The sequence below is a fragment of the Phoca vitulina genome, unplaced genomic scaffold (assembly GCF_004348235.1).
Source record: "Phoca vitulina isolate PV1807 unplaced genomic scaffold, GSC_HSeal_1.0 scaffold61, whole genome shotgun sequence".
Classification (NCBI taxonomy): Eukaryota; Metazoa; Chordata; class Mammalia; order Carnivora; family Phocidae; genus Phoca; species Phoca vitulina.
Genome location: NW_022589764.1, coordinates 4,813,810 through 4,837,181, shown reverse-complemented (window position 1 = coordinate 4,837,181; position 23,372 = coordinate 4,813,810). Strand labels below are relative to the sequence as shown.

General features: G+C 39.3%; 1 protein-coding gene across 2 annotated transcripts in view; it reads right to left on the bottom strand.

Moving 5' to 3' along the window:
- Positions 1-23,372, bottom strand: part of LRRC28 (leucine rich repeat containing 28) — a 176,016-nt gene that overhangs the window by 48,013 nt on the left and 104,631 nt on the right. The window contains exon 6 of one of the 2 annotated variants that reach the window (XM_032391223.1): positions 10,622-10,828. The exons of the other annotated variant lie outside the window; for it this stretch is intronic. Within the exon in view, the coding sequence (XP_032247114.1) occupies positions 10,622-10,828 (207 nt within the window). The remainder of the gene's footprint in view (positions 1-10,621; positions 10,829-23,372) is intronic. 2 annotated transcript variants of the gene reach the window in all.

Here is a 23,372-nt window from a genome sequence, read left to right as displayed (position 1 = left end):
TGAATTCAGAGTAATATACAGTGTATTCCAAAATCGTCTTTAAAACAAGTTTAAAAATTTACCTACATGGCTTTTATGAAGAGAACTTTTCAACCACTTTTCCAGAGAATGACTTTTTTTTTAAGTGTTAGTTTCTTTTTTAATTATTGAAGCACAGTTGACATACAGTGTTTTCTTTAAACATATGCACACATACTTCATTAAATCTTCTACATAATCATATTCTTTCTGATCTACTCAACTTGTACAAAGATTTCACAGTGAATTATAATTCAATAAGATGCTTTCTACATAGATCATCAACAACTGTTAAAATAAATGGATTTTAATGCATTTGAATGACTGAAGGCTTCTTTTGCTATTGGTTTAAATATTCAAGCATCAGCATCTCTAATTCTTTTTTTTTCTTTTTTTTTTTTTCCAGCATCTCTATTTGTGTTGCATAGTTCAGGTGACAAAGAAATTATAACGAGCAATGAGCCAGACCTGTACTAGATGCTTGGGGTACAAAAGTGAAGACACGGGCGCCTGGGTGGCTCAGTTGGTTAAGCGACTGCCTTCGGCTCAGGTCATGATCCTGGAGTCCCGGGATCGAGTCCCACATCAGGCTCCCTGCTCAGCAGGGAGTCTGCTTCTCCCTCTGACCCTCCTCCCTCTCATGCTCTCTGTCTCTCAAAGAAAAAAAAAAAAAAAAAAAAAGTGAAGACACACACAGTCCCAACTCTTTTTTTTTTTTTTTTTTAAGATTTTATTTATTTATTTGATAGAGACAGAGATAGCGAGAGCAGGAATACAAGCAGCGGGAGTGGGAGAGGGAGAGCAGGCTTCCCGCCGAGGAGGGAGCCCGATGTGGGTGGGACTTGAGCCCAGGACCCTGAGATCATGACCTGAGCCGAAGGCAGATGCTTAACGACTGAGCCACCCAGGCGCCCAACCCTAACAGTCTAGCAAAACAATCAAAACAGCTCACGCTGACCACATGCTTACGTAGGACTTATGAGTGATAGTGTTTTAAATGGATCTTATTTAATTCTCGCAATAGTGCTATGAAGTAGGTATTCATTTTGCCCTGTTCCTAAGACTTAGACAGATTAATTAGCCTTTTAAGCCCAAGATCACACAGCAATTAAATGGCAGACCCAGAATTTAAAAGCCGATGGCCTGGTTCACCCTAATGTTAGCTCGACAGCCTCCCCAAACACACATTTCCATATAAGCAGGGAACTCCCCCATCACGTAGGAGGCGATACTCCCCAGCAAGCTGCATGGGTGTGGGTGGTGTGGGTGCCAGAGGACAGGCACCGTGCCCAAGCATCCAGGTGTGATGTGAGGATATACTGCCAAGGAGATCCATGATGAACAAAATATCCCTTTGCTTCCTTTATTTTTTGATCTTTTTTTTTCCCTTTGCTCCCCTTAAAAGACCAGATAACTAGTAACGGTAGTTCTGACTTAGATTTATAGCAGTAATTTCAAGAAATACCAAGAATTCCCTCAGAGAAGATCCCAGAGAAGGAGACTTCATGCCGACTGTCCAGCAGACTCAAGAATTACAACAGTGAGTCTTTGAGCGCCGCGGCCGCTGGCGTGGAGAAAACAATGTCTTCATTCTGCATCTCATCCTGAGCTGTTGCCCAGCTGGACTTGTACCTGTTTTTTTTCCTGCTCCCCAAAACTGAAGACTTTTACTGAAAACTATGACTGATAAACTCCAGGTGTTTGCTTTAGAGTCCACTGACAACATCTTCCAGATTTTCCTAGGACTGTACATTCTTGTCACTATTTTAAAAACTCTGAGTTCCAAAATCAAATTAACGAAAACTTTGCTGGCAAAGATTCTGCTCAAAGATCTAGCGCTCCTACTACTTATTTTTCTAAACTTCACATCTGTATTACTATATTCCCTATGCTGGGGCGCCTGGGTGGCTCAGTCAGTGAAGCGTCTGCCTTCGGCTCAGGTCATGATCCCAGGGTCCTGGGTTGGAGCCCTGCATCGGGCTCTCTGCTCAACAGGGAGCCTGTTTCTCCCTCTCCCTCTGCCTGCTACGCCCCGTGCCTGTGCGCGTGCTCTCTCTCTCAAAAATAAATAAAATCTCGTATTTCCTATGCTGTACATTACATCACTGTGTGTTATTTATTTTATTACTGGAAGACTGTACCTCTTAATCCCCTTCACCTATTGTGTCCATCACTCCACCCCCTCTACTCTGGCAACCATAAATTTATTCTCTGTAGCAATCTATGTTCTCTGTATTTATGAATAAAACTCATACATAGTTTATAAGTTTGTTAGACTGTTTGTGTTGTTTTTTAGATTCCACATATAAGTGAATTCATACAGCATTTGTCTTTCTCTGACTTATTTCACTTAGCATAATACCCTCTAGGTCCATCGATGTTGTCACCAATAGCAAGATTTCATTCTTTTTTATGACTAATATTCCATTGTATGTACATATTACATCTTCCTTATCTATTCATCTATCAATAGACACTTAGGTGGCTCTCATATCTTAGCTATTGTAAATAATGCTGCAATGAACATAAGGGTACATATGTCTTTTTGAATTAGTGTTTTCCTTTTCTTTGGATAAATACCTAGAAGTGGAATTGCTGGGTCATAATATACTTCTATTTTTAATTTTTTGAGGAACCACCATACCATTTTCCAGAGTGGCTGTACCAATTTACATTCCCACCAACAGTGCACAGGGTTCCCTTTTCTCCACATCCTAGCCAACACTGGTTATTTCTTATCTTTTTGATGCTAGCCATTCTGACAGGTGTGAGGTGATATATCAAACTGTGGTTTTGATTTGCATTTCCCTGATGATGAATGATGTTGAGCATTTTTTCATGTGTCTGTTTGCCATCTGGATGTCTTCTTTGGACAAATGTCTATTAAGGCCCTTCGCCCATTTTTTAATCAGTTTATTTTTTGATATTGAGTTTTAGGAGCTCTTTATATATTTTGGATGTGAACCCTTTATCAGATACATCATTTGCAAATATCTTCTCCCATTCAGTAGGTTGCCTTTTCATTTTTTTTTTTTGGTGGTTTCCTTCACTGTGCAAAAACTTTTAGTTTGATACAATGTCATTTGTTTATTTTTGCCTGAGGAGACAGATCCAAAAAAAAAAAAAAAAAAAATCACTAAAACGAATGTCAAAGGGATTAACTGCCTATGTTTTCTTCTAGGTGTTTTATGCTTTAAGGTCTTATATCTAAGTCTTTAATCCATTCTGAGTTTATTTTCATTTATGATATAAGAAAGTGGTCCAGTTTCATTCTTTTGCATGTTGCTATACAGTTTTCCTAATACCATTTCTTGAAGAGACTATCTTTTCCTCACTGTATATTCTTGCCCACTTTGTCGGAAATTAACTGACCATGTAAGTGTGGGTTTATTTCTGGGCTTTCTATTCTATTCTATTGATTTATGCATCTGTTTTTGTGCCTGTGCCATACCGTTTTGATTACTACAGCTTTGTAACATGGTTTGAAATCAGGTAGCATGATACTGCCAGCTTTGTTCTTTTCTCAGGATTGCTTTGGCTATTCGGGGTCTTTTGTGGTTCCATACAAATTTTAGGATTATTTTTTCTAGTTCTATGAAAAATGTCATTGGTATTTTGATAGGAATTGTACTGAATCTGTAGGCTGCTTTGGGTGGTATGGACATTAGAACAATATCACATTTGTACCCTTTAAAGAATGAGCAGCAGTTCTCTCTTGTTTTAAACTGGTATTTAAGAAAACAGGGCTAACTTTTTCGTATTAATCACTTCCTCATCCCCAAATCCTATTCCAAAACTTTAGAGAAAAATATACTCTAGGCAACTTTTCTCTTCACACATTAGCACAGTACAGTCAATGTTGGCCCATGCTACAGAAGCCATATTAAATAACCATACTAACTTCCTAAGAAAACCTTAAGGCAACAGCAAAGACCCAATGTGATGAAAGAAAAACAAAGCAGAGGTATCATTAAGACAGTGGAAAAGGGTCAGATGAGTAAGCAGCACAAAGACAAATAAACAATTTTTGTTACAAATACTTGCAAGAAGACAGAGTCCAAAAAAGAGCACTGAATATCCATTTTCTTGAAGAAATACAAGAAATACAAGTCATAATAACTTTATTCCCGAAACAAGATCTGCATGGGCTTTAATTAACAGAATAACTCTCTCTCACTTTTTCCCATTACTAGTTTTTGAGCCTTGTTTTCAAACCCTTTTTTTCTCCTTTTTCATTATGCCTTTGATCAGAGACGTATCCAACAATCCCCACAGAACACGGAACAGAACAAGATTTTAGTGGAATGTTTGGGTCTCTCCTTGGAAAGTAGTCATCATGACTTCCACTCAAACACAGGACTAGTTCCAACCACTGGGATTTCTGATCTGTACTAGAACAAACGCTTTAAGCACTGACACTTATTTAAGGCTACACAACTTTGCAAATAGTTCCCATTAAACAATGACCTCAAGGCAGTAGTTCTTCAAACTGCAGATCAAATACATTCATGGTTCAGCAAAGTACAGTTTACATTCATCTCTAAGTCTGAGATTACAGAATTATTACCTGGTTTCCATCTAGTTTCCATACTGGCTTTGCTTGGACTGAATTATTTTCTTAAAAAATAGGAAAGAGCAATTCTCTTCCTGACTTTCTAAGCTGATACAGAGCAAAAAAGAACAAGAAGCAATAGAAAAACCAAGTATAGTTAACAGATTTGTGTCTAATACGCCATTTGCAATGAAAGAAGAGACTTCAGCGTAAGTTTTGAAAATGCCTAGAAGCTACTTTCTAAAACTGCACCCTACTTGGCATAAACCGTTTTGTTTTTTCTAGATAAGGTATCTAATCCCTATAAAGGAAAAAGCAACTACAACTACTACAGAAAACTGAAGTGATCGCCTGTTATGTGATAAAAGGCCAGTTTTACCTCCCTGTCAAAGTCATGGTGTATGACCCATAGCAACAATGGAACAGTCACCTCACCCACAGGCACACAGAATAACTCTTCCAGAGAAAATACACACTGCACTACCAGAATCTCCAAGGACCAGCTCTAGGACTGGTTTAGAAACACAAATAGTTTCCTGTTAGTAGGAAGCTATTCTCTACTAAGTTTTGGCTTCAGTACATGGTAGTTTATGTACTAGAATATTCTATTTATCTCAGTGTCATTTGCCAAATGTTCTTGGTTAAGAATTCGTTCACTGTTTTTCTAACAGGCAAAAATTCCACCTGGTGGGGCGCCTGAGTGGCTCAGTCAGTTAAGCGTCTGCCTTCAGCTCAGGTCATGATCTCAGGGTCCTGCGATCAGGCCCCACACTGGACTCCCTGCTCAGTGGGGAATCTTCTTCTCCCTCTCCCTCTGCCCCTCCCTGCCACTCATGCTCTCTCTCTCTCAAATAAATAAATAAAAATCTTAAAAAAAATTCTACCTTCTCACGTGGGGGTAACTTTTGTCTTCTCATTTTCTTAAACTACAGGAGTTACTAACATTGAGTTTAGATGACACAGCACTTCCTGGGGGCTAACTAAAGGATGCTCTTCCATAGCCAGTTTGTGCCTGGGCAACCTCACAGTACTTATATCTTTTATTCATCATTAAATAAGTTGTGAACATTACTGAATAATCGGGCTTATTAATTATACAAGAGAGACCAGGAACACCTGGTAAAAAAGACTTAGAGGAAAAAAACCCTTTCTTTTATATTTTCCTACCTTTCAGAAGCCCAGAGGTGAGTCACAACTCTGAGAACTATTTAGTATGCAGAACTATATTGAATCAACAACAAATACTCTCATTTCAAAACCTCTAGTAAATATCATAGCATGAGACTCAAGTGATTAGTTTCCCTCTCCTCCTCACTGACAGTCACCACTGTGGAAAAAGCTTCTGTTTGTAGACTGATCTGTCACTCAATTATCATGGTATCATTAGAATAGGAGCATTCTTCTTTCTTGATGCATCTCTTTATCTTTAAAAGAATGTCCTCGAAGAGTGTTATGGCTTAGCTAGTCTTACACATTATTTAAGTCACCCTACATATACCTTCTGTAGTTGCTTTTTGAAGATGCTGAAATATGACATGCTTTTTTTTTTTTTTTTTCCCCATGAAGCCAGAGATAAAAACTTGCTTTTCGTCTAAGACAACCTTCTTTGGTGAGCAACCAAATTCTGTAAGTAACTCCCCAAAACAGGATTCCTATGTCCAATCCCAGGAAGAGATATTATAGCATCCATTTTGTAAGCCTTCAAGTTCCTGTACTATGCTCACAGAATCACGTTTAAACATAAGAGACTTCTATTTGAAAACTTTAGTTGTGTGTGTGTGTGTGCGCGTGCATGTATACACACAGTATCTCCTAACTACTGTAAAGAGACATCCCTATTTGCTAGGTTTCCAAGAACAGTTCAGTTGTCTGAGGAAAGGCAGTACCTACAGCCGCATGCTTCATTTGACTCTGTCCGCCATAGTTCGTAGCATTAGACAGCTTTTGTTTATCAGAAAGGAGTTCAAAGAAAGGTTTCAAGTGCACAAACTCTGTGGAAAGACAGCTATGGATTTAATTATTTTTCTCTGAAAGATCTAATTGAACCCCTTTTCCAAAACCACCTTCGTGGTATTAAAAAACAAAAAGGAAAACAAAAACTCCCACAAAACCGAAAAACAACATGAAGAAGATTGCTGATATTTCTGTCAGATTCATTTTCATCATCTTCACAGATTATCCTGTCTCCAATTTCCCGAAGCCCTCTCTGGCGGTCTCACCCACTTCTTTACAAAGGTTCACCCAGTATAACAGGGGAGAAAGGCCACTAGTGCTCGTATTTGCTTCCTAACCTTGGGCTCCTGCTGTTCTCAAAGAATCAGTCTGAGACCAGGGCTGAGCACTGCTTCAGTCAGCCTGTTTCTTTCTAAGTGGACAATTTTTATCCTCCTCCTCTTGCTTGTATGTCTTTCTCTGGTAAAATCAACCCTTACCCACAGGCCTGTGTCCTGCCAGGGCCGTGAGCCTTGTGAGGAATGTGAAACCGATTCCATCTCCTGGGCTGTCTGTGGCCCCAGGCTGGAGAGCTGTGGTCACCTCGATGATGCGAGGGACCCTCCTCAGAACCCACAGCAGATCCTCCTGTCTCTCATGCTCTTTGAGACCATATCGACCAGTTCACAAAGGAAAACTCTCCAAACACAGAGGCAAGGTTTTGGGGGTGACAAGACCCCTAGAGACAGAGAGCAATCTGCAAGGCTCTACTCACCACTGAACCCCAGTGCTGAAGAAGAGACGCCCACATCCTCGCCCACACCAGCACTTACCACAGGGCACACAGAAGATGCCCCAGCAAATAAATGACTGAGGTGCCAAAGCAGAAGAGCAGCCAGGCAATGTGTCGTGGACTCTACCTTCTACCTAACGATCATTTCTATCACCTGGCACCAGCCACCGCCATGCCCGCCATCTGCTGCTGCAGGCATTCAGCATGATCCACAAGGTTACTCCTCGGCACTACAAACCAAGAGCCATCAAGTTCCTATTCCAATGGCTTCTCTCTTCTCCCAGCAGCGCTGCCACCACCACCACAGCACGTGCTTGGCTGTGTCACTGCTAAAACGACAGGTTAGCAGAGTGGCAAATGACCATGGCAATAAGGAGCCATGGCTGGATGAACTACAGTGAGGTAGGGAGAACAGGGAAGATGAAGGGCATGGAGCCTGGCTGGACTTGAGACAGGACCCACAGGCTAAAGACTGGTAAACAAGATCCATTTAGTTTAAAAAGTCCGACTGTACACGGGATTCTAGGCAGAACCCGGGCTCTTGAGCTAGATGGCATTCTGGTAAGTGTACCTCTGGACGTGAAAACAGGGCTGTGGATCAGAGCCATAGGCAGGATGTAGTCAGTTGCTGATGAATGGTTTAGACTTGAGACAAAGCATATCTGATGGAAGAAACAAGAAGACAAGAAAAACAAGTTGTGAACAGCACAAAATTAAGGAATTAGGAACTCCACGGAGGTTGAAGGGGCCAGGCAAAGTAAGAAGAATGGCTAACACCAAGAAAGAACTGGATAACAGGTCTCTGGCCTAAGCTTTTATAAGATTTTTCTTGTTGTAGGACCTGCTGATGATAGATTAGAAATAAGTAACTGGGAGCACCTGGCTGGTGTCCAGAGCGGGTAGGTGAGACAAAGCTATACCCTCTGGCAGACAGACCCTGCTAAGTGCGTAGAGACAGAGATTGAATTGGGCCAACTCGAGTGTCCATACGAGTATTTCAATACCAAATGGCTGCCCAGATTTGACACTGGACGTGGTTATACAATTAGAAAGATGCTCAGTATGGTGCAGTCCTATTCCTTTTTTCTTTTCTTTTCTTTTTTTTTTTTTAGAGGAGGGAGAGAGGGGTAGGTGGAGGGGCAGAGAGAGAATCTTAAGCATCCTCCATGCCCAGCACAGAGCCTGACGTGGGGCTTGATGTCACAACCCTGAGATCATGACCTGAGCTGAAATCAAGAGTTGGGTGCTTATCCAAATGAGCCACACAGGTGCCCTCATTGCAAATGAGGTCCCTTTGCAGAGGGATCATGCCTGGGATGTGGAGATAGCATGTCAAGGTGGAAAGAATGTGGAGTTTAGAATCAGAGTCTGAAACTCAATTCTGTCTCTCACTAGCTGTGATTCTGGGTGGGTTACTTAACTTCTCTGAATCTCAATTTCCTCATCTGTAAACAGGTCGTCAATTGGTTTTGTAATAACAGGTTCTGTAATAATTAAATTAGAGAGCCTCTGTACCGTGCCTAACAGAATACCTAATTCAATAAATGATTGTTCTTACAAAGAGTTGCAGTAGTATTACTCATGGAGACACTCCTTATAGATGTGGCCAGTAGTAACAACAACAGTAATAATAATAATTCTATGAACAATAGTATGGGCAACTCCAGACTTAACAAGCGAATCTGTTTCCAGGAATGCCTGAGAGTCAAAGCATGGTTGCCTGTAATGGGACGTCTAGCTTTACCTTGAATGCTGACGTTAGACCGCTGAGTTCTACACCACGCGGATCAAATCATCACATCCTTTACTTCCCTCCCCCCTCCCTTCCCTGATTCACCGATCAGCATTGACTGCGCCATCCTAGCCATCCCTTTGTAGGGAGTCGGCATTGGTACAGGCAACAGCTCCTAGAAGTGGTAAATACAAGTCTGGGGGTTCCTACAGAGGGTATGAATATGAGAAGGAGGACAGAACTTTTAAAAAGCAGGATATGATAATCCACAAGTTCTATCTCCTCAGTTGAGTCATCTGCATTTGTACAGTGCTTTAGAGTTCTTACGTACACGCTATCTTATTGGACTTCAAAATAACTCTAAAGTCAACAGGATAAATGTTATTATTTCTGGTTTATACAGATAAGGTAAATGAAGCTCAGAGAGGTTTTAGTGATTTACTCCAGGTCATGCACTGTGAGGTGGGGGGAACCAGGTTAGAACCTGGATCTCTCGATTTGTAGGATGGTGCTTCACTGCTGTAATTGTTTTATAACCTGTGATTAAACCAGCAGGTACTTTTATTTTTTTAATCTATTTATATTTGATATTTTTCTCACTTAAAAGAAAGCTCTGGTTTCTTAGAAATGTAACTTGCTTCTGAAATGGTTTTATTTCATTTTGCTAATTTTATAAGTATAGAATTTAATTATATTTATAGAAAAGTAATCTTTTTAAATTGGATAATTATTTGGTATTATTCAAATTGATTTTCACATTTCCCAGTTATTTTTAATTGAAAATAATATGTGTACTGTATTATGGTAGAAAATATTTCTTCTCAGAGACTAGTAAATTATTCACTTCACTGCCATCAGGGATAAATTATTCATTAATAAAAAATGCTTTTATGAGTAAAATCATAGGAGGCTTACTATGACAGCTTAGGGTTCTGCGGGGCCTCATATTTTAATTTTTTTAAAATGGCACCTTTGTTTCTTACAAGTTAACAAAATAGTTCAATTCTCAGTGAAAATAAATGTATTCTTTTATTAAAATGGGCCTGCTACAGAAACCTACAGTGAATAATACATTATTTGTTAGCCAGTGTGACATTTCTAGCTCAGCAGGGAGTTCGGCCAATTGTAAAGTTTTTAAAATTGTGTAGTCTGGTTATCTGACAATATTAATCATTAGGATACCCAATACAAATTTTTCTATGTAGAATTCAACATCTAGACAGGTATCTTTGTACCAGTAGCTGTCCTTTCATATTGCTCAATACCCCCCATCAATTTTACGGTCTTACATATATATAATATATACACATATGCTTTCATTCCTTTTTTAGAGTAAATCATCTCATATCGCCTATATTTTGTCCCTAAACGACATTTATGCACAGATTTCTGTTTTAAAATATGAAATCCCAGACTGAAATAAACTTTGTTAACTGGGACTGATGCTTTGTTCACTACAAAAATGGATTTAGAGAGGCAATTCAGGGATAAACAGAAAGAAGGCAACTACCCTATCCTTCCTAGTCAAGGACACAAAGGCTTTCCGTCTTAGTCTTTGGCTTTTTTGCTTTGCCAGATGAACACGATCACTTACCAAGTGGCAAAAATGCGAGACGGTTTCCAGCCATGGAGAGCTCATTGAGGCTGGGCAGGTGGCAGAGATGACGCGGCACGCACCGTAGACGATTGCGGTCCACGGTGAGGTACTGCAGAGAAAGGCACAGGTGAAGCCTCTCGGGTAAAGTTAGCAAACGATTGGTAGAAATGTCTAGTGTCTGCAGCTCCTTCAAATCGCCAACCTCTACAACCAAAATCAAAATTAAGATAAATCGCATCCTGATTAAATTAAATAAAATGAATCAATACTGTTAACAGTTCAAAACAAATAAAATCAGTAGCTGTAGCAATTTCCACAGACATGAATGCCGAAGTATGCAAATAATCCAACAGAGGTAGGTGTCTTTAAATTAGCCTGCTAGAGTTTTTTTTTTTTTTTTTTTTTTTTTTTTTTAATGGAGAAGAGTGCTCGCCTAGAAAAAGGAGAGACACAAAGTAGTGAATATGAGCCAGAAGTCTATTACCCCGGTTTCTGCTGCTTGATGAATCAAAAGTTGTTGCTAGTGTGGGAAAAGAACAATTATAGTCACTTCTAGGTACCTGGTCTTTGATACTTTTGTGATTTTACCTTCTATCTAAGTAAATAGTAGGAGCCTTAAAAACAAATTATAGTATCCCAGCAAGTGCACTTTGTTTATATGAACTAGACAGAAAAGTATCTGGACTGAGAGTTAAGATGTCTTTTGGAAATTTTCACAATGGCGAAGAATAGAGAAAGATGAAAATTGTTGGTAGGCAACATTTTTGGATACTGTTCAGCCATGTGGTTCCTTTTTTAAAAACCCACTCAAAGTATACACATCCTATGAAGATTTACTTTAATTTCATCCAAATGAAGTCCTTCCATTTATATTTTAATATTCCCTCATTGATGATACCTATAGTTGTAATCTGTTCCATGGCGACTACAATATGTCCCTGTATTACGCCAAATCACTAAGTCTAAAGGTTGGGAAGTTCTTTACAAGGTACTTCATCCTTTTCAGGAAAAATCACTGCCATGAAGCCTCTCTGAGCCGAGTAAGCTCTGCTAAGCAATCTCTAGGGAACGGACGTTTACTCTGTGAAGACAGTACAATCTACTCAAGGTACCAAAGGAAGCGCTGTGTAGGGCAAGTCTACTTCTTCCACATTATGGAACTTCCAAGTTGAAGTCCACGGAGGCTGTCTCTTGGCCTTCTCTAATCCTGACCTTGTTCCATGAGCCATTCCCCTCAGGGTAAGGTTTCGCATGTTCCGGCCACTTTATTGCACCCCCTGGGCACATCCCAGTTTGTTCAGGGGTTGGGTTAGTATTAGCAATGTCTTCTCTACCGGACAGAAAATCTTCTGCCCTATTGGATGCCCAATTACACAGACTACCTTTTCTTACTGCTACAGACCAGGGGTTGGCAAACCAGGACTCACAGGAAAATCTGGCCCGTGGCCCACTTCTATACTGTCTGCAAGCTAAGACTGGTTTTTCCATTTCCAAAGGGTGGCAAAAAAACAGCAAAAACAAAAACAAAAAAGAATATGTAGCAGAGACCATATGTGGCCTGCAAAGCTTAAAAATACTTACTATCTTGCCATTTACAGAAAAAGTTTGTTAATCTTTGTTAGAGACTGTTACCCAGAGCATTTTTAGTAACTATTTTTAATGGAAGTAATACAAGTGCAAAATATATTAATTTCTAATTATTTTTATAATATTACAAGGGATCTGTGCTGGGAAATTCATACTTTATTGCCCAATTTCCCCAATACTGAGCAACATATGCATTTGAATATGGGCAGGAAGGATTCAGGGAACAGTCTGTGATGCTTAATTGGAGTTTTGTTCTATTTGAACCTAACTGATGCACACAGGAGTCAATTTCATTCTTGGTTCCATTAGCACAGTATTTCATTTAGGTATGCTTGCCAATCTACCTACCTAATTCACACACAAAAAAATGCCTCTAATTTGGGATGTGTGGGGTGAGGGAGTTGAGGGAAGGATCATCATGTCCTAGCACTGGATAAATAGCAACAAGAAACCTTCCTCACCTCACTTTATAAAGTTACTACAGGAATGAAATGGGACAGAAGTGCAAACAATCAGCTACACACCACGGGGCCAGGTGCAGAGAGAATAAGACAAGGTCTCCACCATTGAGAATTCCCGTACATATAAGAGACAATATGTGGGGCACCTGGGTGGCTCAGGTCATGATATCAGGGTCATGAGATCGAGTCCCGCCTTGGGCTCTGGGTTCAGTGCAAAGTCTGCTTGAGATTCTCTTCCTCTTCCTCTGCCCCTCCCCCGACTCACATGTGCTCTCTTGATCTCTCTCTAAAATAAATAAATAAAATCCTAAAAAAAAAAAAGAGAGAGATGATGTGTGATAGGAAGGTCAGAGAAAGAAGAGGTAGATGAGGGGTGGGAGAAACCTCTGCAAGATGTGCTGGAGGAGACCAGCACTTGAAAAGCTGAAAAGGAAAATGGATACAGCGCTGCCAGCAGGGGCTGGGGGTGGGGCTGAAAGATCAGGAAAGGCATGTGAATGAAATATAAATGCAGCATGCACAACCGGCTATTTGGAGCCCAACCAGTATCAAAGACGCCCATGGGAGAAGAGGAGGAAATAAGTTCCTTATGACGGCCTTCATGCAGACGTGAGTGATCATGAATTCTGGGTAGAGAAACTTGGACTCACAGCAGTGAGAATATGACATCTCTGGAAGATTCATAGAGAATAACAGCACTCTTTTGAAAAAACTAGAATGATGGATATACAAGAAGCAGTGGAATGGAAGGAGATTCTAGGCTGAGAAAACAAGTAGACATTTGACTAGAACAGAGGCAGTGTGACAAATTTAAAGAATTCCAGAGATATTTTAAGAAAAGCATCAGGGGTGCTTGACTAGAAACAGAAAATAGTAAAATAAAAAATGGTCAAAGATAATGTTAGTGCTTCTAGATTATTATACTCTAAGTATGGTGATGCCAATGCTAAAAACTTAATTTTTTTTTACAAAAAAATTAAAATTATATCAATACTTCTGAATTGCAGTATCTATTAAACCACATATGGAAAGAAATTTGAAAAATCTATTAAAAATCACATGGGAGCAAGCAAAAGAAATTATTTTAATCATTAGTTACAAAATAATTAAATGTGTAAAGAAGTGTTTTGATGTGGTTGCAAAAATTACTAAAGCTTGCAATTGCCCACCATTTATTTTTTTAATAAAGATTTATTTATTTATTTATTTATTTATTTATTTATTTATTTATTTATTTATAAGAAAGAGCAAGCGAGCATATGAGCAGTCACGAGTGGGAGGAGAGATAGAGGGGAAGGCAGAAGGACAAGGAGACTCTGCGCTGAGCAGAAGCCCTACACAGGGCTCGATCCCAAGACCCTGAGATGATGACCTGAGCCGAAACTAAGAGTCAGGCGCTTAACCGACTGAGCCACCCAGGCGCCCCAACTGCCCACCATTTCAATTCGGCATTGCCTTATTGTATTGTGAGATGGGGAAATAATCTGTGATTGTGAGTCTAAATTTTCCATAACGTGATGATTTACTTTTTACAGTGGTAACAGATCAATATTTACACTCTGCTTTGGCAGACATGCACACATATTTCAGATATTAAAATTAATAACACTTTTGACCAAAAAAGGGAAACACATAATGTCAGTACCAAAGGTCAAAGTACTGAGGAATGGGAAGGAGAACGAAAAGCTGACATTTCTTACTTCCTATGTGAGATGAATAAAAGCATTTTATTAAATCTGAAACATGCAGGACTGCACATATTAAATGAATGAGTACAACAAAAGGACATTATTCTCAGTAGCTTACTATTTTGGCCTTTTCAATTGTTATAAAAAAACTTAAGCTATTATTCCAATTAAAGTACTGAGTTGAATCCTGTCTATAATGTGATTGGAAAATTAATGATTTTGTCAAACTGTGAAAGTATGTGGGAAAGAGAGAAATAAAAATTAAATAGCTTCTCAGGTAGACTCAAACATAATTTTCATGACCATTTCATACTAGGCTGCAAATCTAGGACTACATATGGCATCTTAACTTCAATAATTGATTAAAAAATATACTTGCTTAAGCTCAGCCAACACAAAAATACATTTTTTTTTCAAATTTTTATTCAAATTCTAGTTAGATAACATATGCAATGTTGGCTTCAGGAGCAGAATTCAGTGATTCATCACCCACATACAACACTCAGTGCCCATTACATCAAGTGCCCTCCTTAATACCCATCCCCCATCTAGCCCATCCCCCACCCACTCCCCTTCAGCACCCCTCTGTTTGTTCTCTATCTTTAAGAGTCTTTTATCATTTGTTTCCCTCTCTCTTCCTTCTTTCTTTTTTTTGGGGGGGGGGGAGGTAGGGGAAGTACCTTTTTAGAAAGCAATTGAGTCAAAATTTATCTAAGATTCTAACTTAAATATGAAAAATAGGAAATAAGCCTGGGGTAGCAATATATCAGGCAGAAATAAAGAAACAGAATCCAAAGTGTGGGCTCAAGTTAAAAACTTGAAAACTCTCAGTCAAATGTAAATCTAGCAAAAGTGGTCAAGTCTAAAGATGGCACCAAGGCCAGGACAACAGGATGCTCGTTAAGTAACTCTTCCTTCATTCCTGAAAATCCAAGATTCCTTCTATCAGTTCAGTCAGACTGAAAAACTTTTAGCATTTCTCATAGAGCAGGTATGCTGACAACAAATTCTCTTAGTTTTCCTTCACCTGGGAGTGTCCTCCTATCATTGTGATTCCTAAAGATTAATTTCATTAGATACAGAATTCTGGGGTGACCATGCTTTCCTCTCAGTACTTTAAAGATGCTGTTCTATTGTCTTCCAGCCTCCATGATGTCCAAGGAAAACTCTACAGCCATTTGAATCATTGTTTCTTTAGGTGCTTTCAAGATTTGTTCTTTAACTTTAGTTGTTAGCAGGTTGATTATGATGTACCTGTAAATGACTTTTTTGAATTTATCCTAGTTGGGGTCAGCTGAGCTTTTTAAGTAAACTCTATACCCAAGATCCAGAGTCACATGCTCTATTGATGGAGCCAGCCAGGCCCTCTTAGCTGAGCTTTTTAAATCTATAAATTTATGTCTTTCACCAAATTTTCTCAGTTAAGCCATTATGTCTTCAAATGTAAGAGTTATTATAACTGAGTAAATATAACAGACTATTTACTTTTCTCCTTTTAAGTGTTTCAAGATATGCATGACTGCTGAAGGCAAAAATCATAGCATTATCTGATAAGATTTTCAATGTATATAGATGTACTACTTCTGATAAGTATAACACAAAGGTTGGTGGAGGAAAGCAAAAGGAATTTCCAAGTAGATTTTGAAAGATATGTATAATGTAATTTCTAATGGAAAAACTAAAATAAAACAGATTTTAAAAAGAGATAAGCCCAGGGGCACCTGGATGGTTCAGTCAGTTGAGTGTCCAACTCTTGATTTCAGCTCAGGTCATGATCTTGGGTCAAGCCCTAAATCGGGCTCCAAACTCAGCTCACCCCTGCTCTTCCCCCAAATTGTGCGCTCTCTCTCAAATAAATAAATAAATAAAATCTTCAAAAAATAAATAAAATAAAAAGAGATAAGCCCCAAAAGCCAATAAATGAATTCAAACAGAATACTAAAATATATTTGAATAATAACAAGGCAGGAAAGAGGGAATAAAGAGACAAAATTAGAGGCGACAAGCAGAAAACTAATAATAAAACAGTAAGCCTAAATCTAATAAGGTCAATAATAACATTAAAAGCAAATAGCCTGAGGACACCGATTAAAAGAGATTACCAGACTGGATTTAAACAGAAGATCCTAGTATAAAAGGAATCCATTTAAAATCTAAATACATGGATAGATTAAATATAAAGTGATAAAAACATATGCCAGGCAAACCATAACCAAAAAAGAAACAAAAAGAAAAGCTGGACCTTCCAATAGATGGAGTGAGGAGGCTGCCAAATCCTCTGCCCAGAAAGTAACTATAAAATTACAGAAAATTGTCAAAAGCAACCATTTCAGTACTCTGGAAACTGACCAAAAGTTTTCAACAAATGGAAAAGCATATATTCATGAAAAACTATGACACTTCCAATCAGAAGAGCAGAAATATGTGACAAGCTCACTTGGGGTGGCTTGCATCCTTCCACCCCACTTGGTTAGTATAACAGCTCTAATATGGCAGGGCAGAGTGCAAACAACCAGCAGCTTCACTGCTGGAGGGGGCTGACATGATTTAGAACAAAAGGTGAAAAACCCACACCCAGTACTTAATAATTAGTAATAATCTTGGTTGCAAGTGAACATGAGAGGCTAATGATTTTATGAGGCTGAGGGATGTTCTTGGTTGAGGCAAGGAATGAATTGGGCAGATAGGCCAGAAATTTAACAAGGAGGTATGGGCTATGAAGCGGGAAGATATTTGATAGACTCTACATATATCAGACTGAGAGGAAGTCATGAGCAAACACAGGGGAGACCAGAGAGGGGTCAAGCGATTTACAAATTCTAGGTCTACAGAGAGCTTGCACACATGGATATGGGAGAAAAGACAGAGCCCAACAGAAAAAAATAGGGTACATCTGGAAACTGCCTGAACGTTAAATGGGCTTCTTAAACCCACACACAGATCTACTGACAGAGGATAGAAGTCATACCTCAAGGCGTTCAACTGCCAAGCTATACAGAAACAGGAATAATTCCTAATAAGCTAGGCTTAAAAATTAAAACAAAAATAAGGAGGAAAAAACCCCCACAGAGACATCAATGGTCACATGCTGTGGAGGAAAGGGATTTCATATTTTTAGTCCAGGCAAATTACTATGAATATCAAACAAGTAAAAAGAAATAGCAATAATCCTCAGGTAGGGGGAAAAACCAGAATCCAGAGTTACTACTAATATATTATTTAAAACATCCACTTAAAAAAATTACAAAACATGCAATAAAACAAGAAAGTATAATCCATACTCAGGAAAAAAAGGAGTAAATAGAAAATGATTCTAAGGGGATCCAGATGTTGAATTTAGCAGACAATTACCTCAAATCAGCCATAATAAACACACTGAAAGAACTAAAAAGAGTGGCACCTGGCTGGCTCAGTTGGGTAGAGCATGCAACTCTTGATCTCAGGGTCATGAGTTCAAGGTCCACACTGGGCCTAGGGACAGAAGGAAGGAAGGAAGGAAGGAAGGGAGGGAGGGAGGGAGGAAGGAAGGAGGGAGGGAAGGAATAAACGAATGAACTAAAAAGAACAAGTTCAAAAAGGAAAGTATGATGACAGTGACTCAAAAAAAAAAACCACTAAAAATCAATTACAAGACAAAAACTGGAAAATTCACAAATATGTGGAAATTAAACAACATGCTACTGAACCGCTAATAAGTCAAAAAAAGAAATCAAGATAAATTTTAAAAAAATGAAAAAATGAAAAATCAACCTACCAAAACTTATGAGATACAGCAAAAGCAGTTCTAAGAGGGAAGTTCATAGCAAAACATGCCTACATCAAGAAACAAAAAAAAAACTCAAATACGCAAACCTAATTTTATATCTTAAGGAACTAGAAAAAGAAGAACAAATGAAGCCCAAAGTTCATAGGAAGAAGGAAATAATAAAGATCAGAGCATAAATAAATGATATAGAGATTAAAAATAGAAAAGATCAATGAAACTAAGAGCTGGTTCTCCGAAAAGATAAACAAAATTGACAAACCTTTGGCTAGACTCACCAAGAAAAAATAGGAGGACTCAAATAAATAGATCAGAAATAAAAGAGGAGAGTTACAACTGATACCACAAAACTACAAAAGATCATACGAGACTACTATGAACAATAACATGACAACAAATTTGACAATCCAGAAGAATAATGAACTATCAGAAATTTAAAAAACAATTTCATTTCCAATTGCATCAAAAAGAAAAAAACCTAGAAATAAATTTAATCAAGGAGGTCAAAGACCTGTACACTGAAAACTGTAAGACACTGATGAAAGAAACTGAGGGAGACACAAACAAATGGAAAGATATACTATGCTCATGAATTTAAAGAATATTGTTAAAATGACCATACTAGAGAGGGGAGGAGCAAGATGTCGGAGGAGGAGGAGACCTAAATTTCATCTGGTCCCAGGAATTCAGCTAGATAGGTATCAAACCATTCTGAACACCTACAAACTCAACAGGAGATCGAAGAAAAGAATAGCAGGAACTCTCTGAATAGGAAAGCAACCACTTTCTGGAACGTAGGACGTGTGGAGAAGTGAATCCGAGGCGATATTCGGGAAGATAGATCACGGCGGGAGGGAGCCTCTGTCAGCCGACTACCAGCAAGTGATAGAGCAGCGGAGCACAAAATCGGAACTTTTAGAAGTCGGCTCCACTGAGGGACGTTGCTCCAGTAGCTAAGCAGGGGGTGGAACCGTCGCTGGGACAGTGTGGTCTCAGGACCCTCGGGGTCACAGGAAGACTGGGGGTGCCCAAGTGCGGCAGAGCTCCCAGATATAGGAGGGGGGAAGCCGGCTGCAAAGACAGAGCCCAGGAGTGTGCTCACAGCTCGGGGTTGCCATAAACTGTGATCCGTGGCACATTCGGGCCACTGCTCTTCCAGCAGGGACCCAACAAGCGGCAGATCCGGGTAGACTCCCCTTCCTCCTGGGGGAGAAGCGGCATGGCAGCGCACCGCAGGAATCTGCTGGGTTTGGAGACTCCAAACAGTGTCGGGTGCCAGAGATAGAAATGCTCGGTCACAGGCTGGGTGAGCACGGAGTGCAGCCGTAGACTGGGGAGACGGGAGTGACTGACTGCTTTTCTCTGGGGCCTCACTGAGGAGTGGGGCCCTGAGTTCTCAGCTCCTCCAGAGCAGAGAACCCCCCTCAAAATCAATAAAAATAGGTCAACACCCCGACATCTAATAGTAAAACTTACAAAGAGAAAATCCCGAAAGCAGCTCGGGATAAGAGGTCTGTAACCTACAATGGTAGAAACATTAGATTGGCAACAGACCTATCCACAGAGACCTGGCAGGCCAGAAAGGACTGGCATGATATATTCAGAGCACTAAACGAGAAAAATATGCAGCCAAGAATACTATATCCAGCTAGGCTGTCATTGAAAATAGAAGGAGAGATAAAAAGCTTCCAGGACAAACGAAAACTAAAGGAATTTGCAAACACAAAACCAGCCCTACAAGAAATATTGAAAGGGGTCCTCTAAGCAAAGAGAGAGCCTAAAAGCAACATAGACCAGAAAGGAACACAGACAATATACAGGAACAGTCACCTTCAAGCAATACAATGGCACTAAATTCCTATCTTTCAATAGTTACCCTGAATGTAAATGGGCTAAATGCCCCAATCAAAAGACACAGGCTATCAGACTGGATTAAAAAACAAGACCCATCGATATGCTGTCTGCAAGAGACTCATTTTAGACCCCCAGATTGAAAATGAGGGGGTGGAAAACCATTTACCATGCTAATGGACACCAAAAGAAAGCCGGGGTGGCAATCCTTATAACAGACAAATTAGATTTTAAACCAAAGACTGTAATAAGAGATGAGGAAGGACACTATATCCTACTTAAATAAGGGTCTATCCAACAAGAAGATCTAACAATTGTAAATATCTATGCCCCTAACATGGGAGCAGCCAATTACATAAGCCACTTAATAACAAAATCAAAGAAACACAAAGAAAACAATACAATAATAGTGGGGGACTTTAACACCCCCCTCACTGAAATGGACAGATCATCTAAGCAAAAGATCAACAAGGAAATAAAGACTTTAAATGATACACTGGACCAAATGGACTTCACAGATATATTCAGAACATTCCATCCCAAAGCAACAGAATACACATTCTTCCCTAGTGCCCATGGAACATTCTCCAGAATAGATCACATCCTAGGTCACAAATCAGGTCTCAACCGGTACCAAAAGATTGGGATCATTCCCTGCATATTTTCGGACCACAATGCTTTGAAACTAGAACTCAATCACAAGAGGAAAGTTGGAAAGAACTCATGGAGGCTTAAAGAGCATCCCACTAAAGAATGAATGGGTCAACCAGGAAATTAAAGAAGAATTTAAAAAATTCATGGAAACCAATGAAAATGAAAACACAACTGTTCAAAATCTTTGGGATACAGCAAAGGCAGTCCTAAGAGGAAAGTATATAGCAGTACAAGCCTTTCTCAAGAAACAAGAAAGGTCTCAAATACACAACCTAACCCTACACCTAAAGGAGCTACAGTAAAAGCAGCAAATAAAGCCTAAACCCAGCAGGAGAAGAGAAATAATGAAGAGCAGAGCAGAAATCAATGAAATAGAAACCAAAATGACAGTAGAAGAGATCAATGAAACTAGGAGCTGGTTCTTTGAAAGAATTAATAAGACTGATAAACCCCTGGCCAGACTTATCAAAAAGAAAAGAGAAATGACCCAAATAAATAAAATCATGAATGAAAGAGGAGAGATCACAACCAACACCAAAGAAATACAAACAATTATAAGAACATATTGTGAGCAACTCTATGCCAGCAAATTAGATAAGCTGGAAGAAATGGATGCATTCCTAGAGATGTTATCAACTACCAAAACTGAACCAGGAAGAAATACAAAACCTGAACAGACCTATAACCACTAAGGAAATTGAAGCAGTCATCAAAAATTTCCCAACAAGAGCCTAGGGCCAGATGGCTTCCCAGGGGAATTCTACCAAACATTTCAAGAAGAATTAATACCTATTCTTCTGAAACTGTTCCAAAAAATAGAAATGGAAGGAAAACTTCCAAGCTCATTTTATGAGGCCAGCATTACCTTGATCCCAAAATCAGACAAAGACCCCATGAAAAAGGAGAATTACAGACCAATATCCCGGATGAACATGGATGCAAAAATTCTCACCAAAATACTAGCCAATAGGATCCAACAGTATATTAGAGGATTATTCACCACGACCAAGTGGGATTTATTCCTGGGCTGCAAGGTTCAACATCCTCAAATCAACGTGATTCAATACATTAATAAAAGAAAGAACAAGAACCATATGATCCTCTCAATAGATGCAGAAAAAGCATTTGACAAAGTACAGCATCCTTTCTTGATCAAAACTCTTCAGAGTATAGGGATAGAGGGTACATACCTCAATATCATAAAAGCCATCTATGAAAAACATACAGCAAATATCATTCTCAATGGGGAAAAACTGAGAGCTTTCCCCCTAAGGTCAGGAACGCGGCAGGGATGTCCACTATCACCACTGCTATTGAACATAGTACTAGAAGTCCTAGTCACAGCAATCAGACAACAAAAAGAAATCAAAGGCATCCGAATCGGCAAAGAAGAAGTCAAACTCTCACCCTTTGAAGATAATATGATACTTTATGTGGAAAACCCAAAAGACTCCACCCCAAAACTGCTAGAACTCATACAGGAATTCAGTCAAATGGCAAGATATAAAATCAATGCACAGAAGTCAGTGGCATTCCTATACACCAACAACAAGACAGAAGACAGAAGAAAGAGAAAGTAAGGAGTCGATCCCATTTACAATTGCACCCAAAACCATAAGATACCTAGGAATAAATATAACCAAAGAGGCAGAGAATCTGTACTAAGAAAACTATAAAATACTCATGAAAAAAATTGAGGAAGACACAAAGAAATGGAAAAACGTTCCATGCTCATGGATTGGAAGAACAAATATTGTGAAGATGTCAATGCTACCTAGAGCAATCTACACATTTAATGCAATCCCTATCTTTTGCACAGCAAAAGAAACAGTCCACAAAACCAAAAGACAACCGACAAAATGGGAGAAGATATTTGTAAGTGACATATCAGATAAAGGGCTGGTATCCAAAATCTATAAAGAACTTACCAAACTCAACACCCAAAGAACAAATAATGCAATCAAGAAATGGGCAGAAGACATGAACAGACATTTTTCCAAAGAAGACATCCAAATGGCCAACAGACACATGAAAAAGTGCTCAACATCGCTCAGCATCAGGGAAATCCAAATCAAAACCTCAATGAGATACCACCTCACACCAATCAGAATGGCTAAAATTAACAAGTCAGGAAACAACAGATGTTGGCGGGGATGCAGAGAAAGGGAAACCCTCCTACACTGTTGGTGGGAATGCAAGCTGGTGCAGCCACCCTGGAAAACAGTATATGTTCCTCAAAAAGTTGAAAATAGAGCTACCCTAAGACCCAGAAATTGCACTACTGGGTATTTACCCCAAAGATACAAATGTAGTGATCTGAAGGGGTACGTGCACCCCAAAGTTTATAGTAGCAATGTCCACAATAGGCAAACTATGGAAAGAGCCAAGATGTCCATCAACAGATGAATGGATAAAGTAGATGTGGTATATACAATGGAATATTATGCAGCCATAAAAAACCCCGAAATCTTGCCATTTGCAACAACGTGGATGGAACTAGAGGGTATTATACTAAGCGAAATAAGTCAATCAGAGAAAGACATGTATCGTATGATCTCACTGATATGAGGAATTCTTAATCTCAGGAAACAAACAGGGTTGCTGGAGTGGTGGGGGGTGAGAGGGATGGGGTGGCTGGGTGATAGACATTGGGGAGGGTATGTGCTATGGTGAGCGCTGTGAATTGTGTAAGACTGTTGAATCACAGACCTGTACCTCTGAAACAAATAATACATTATATGTTA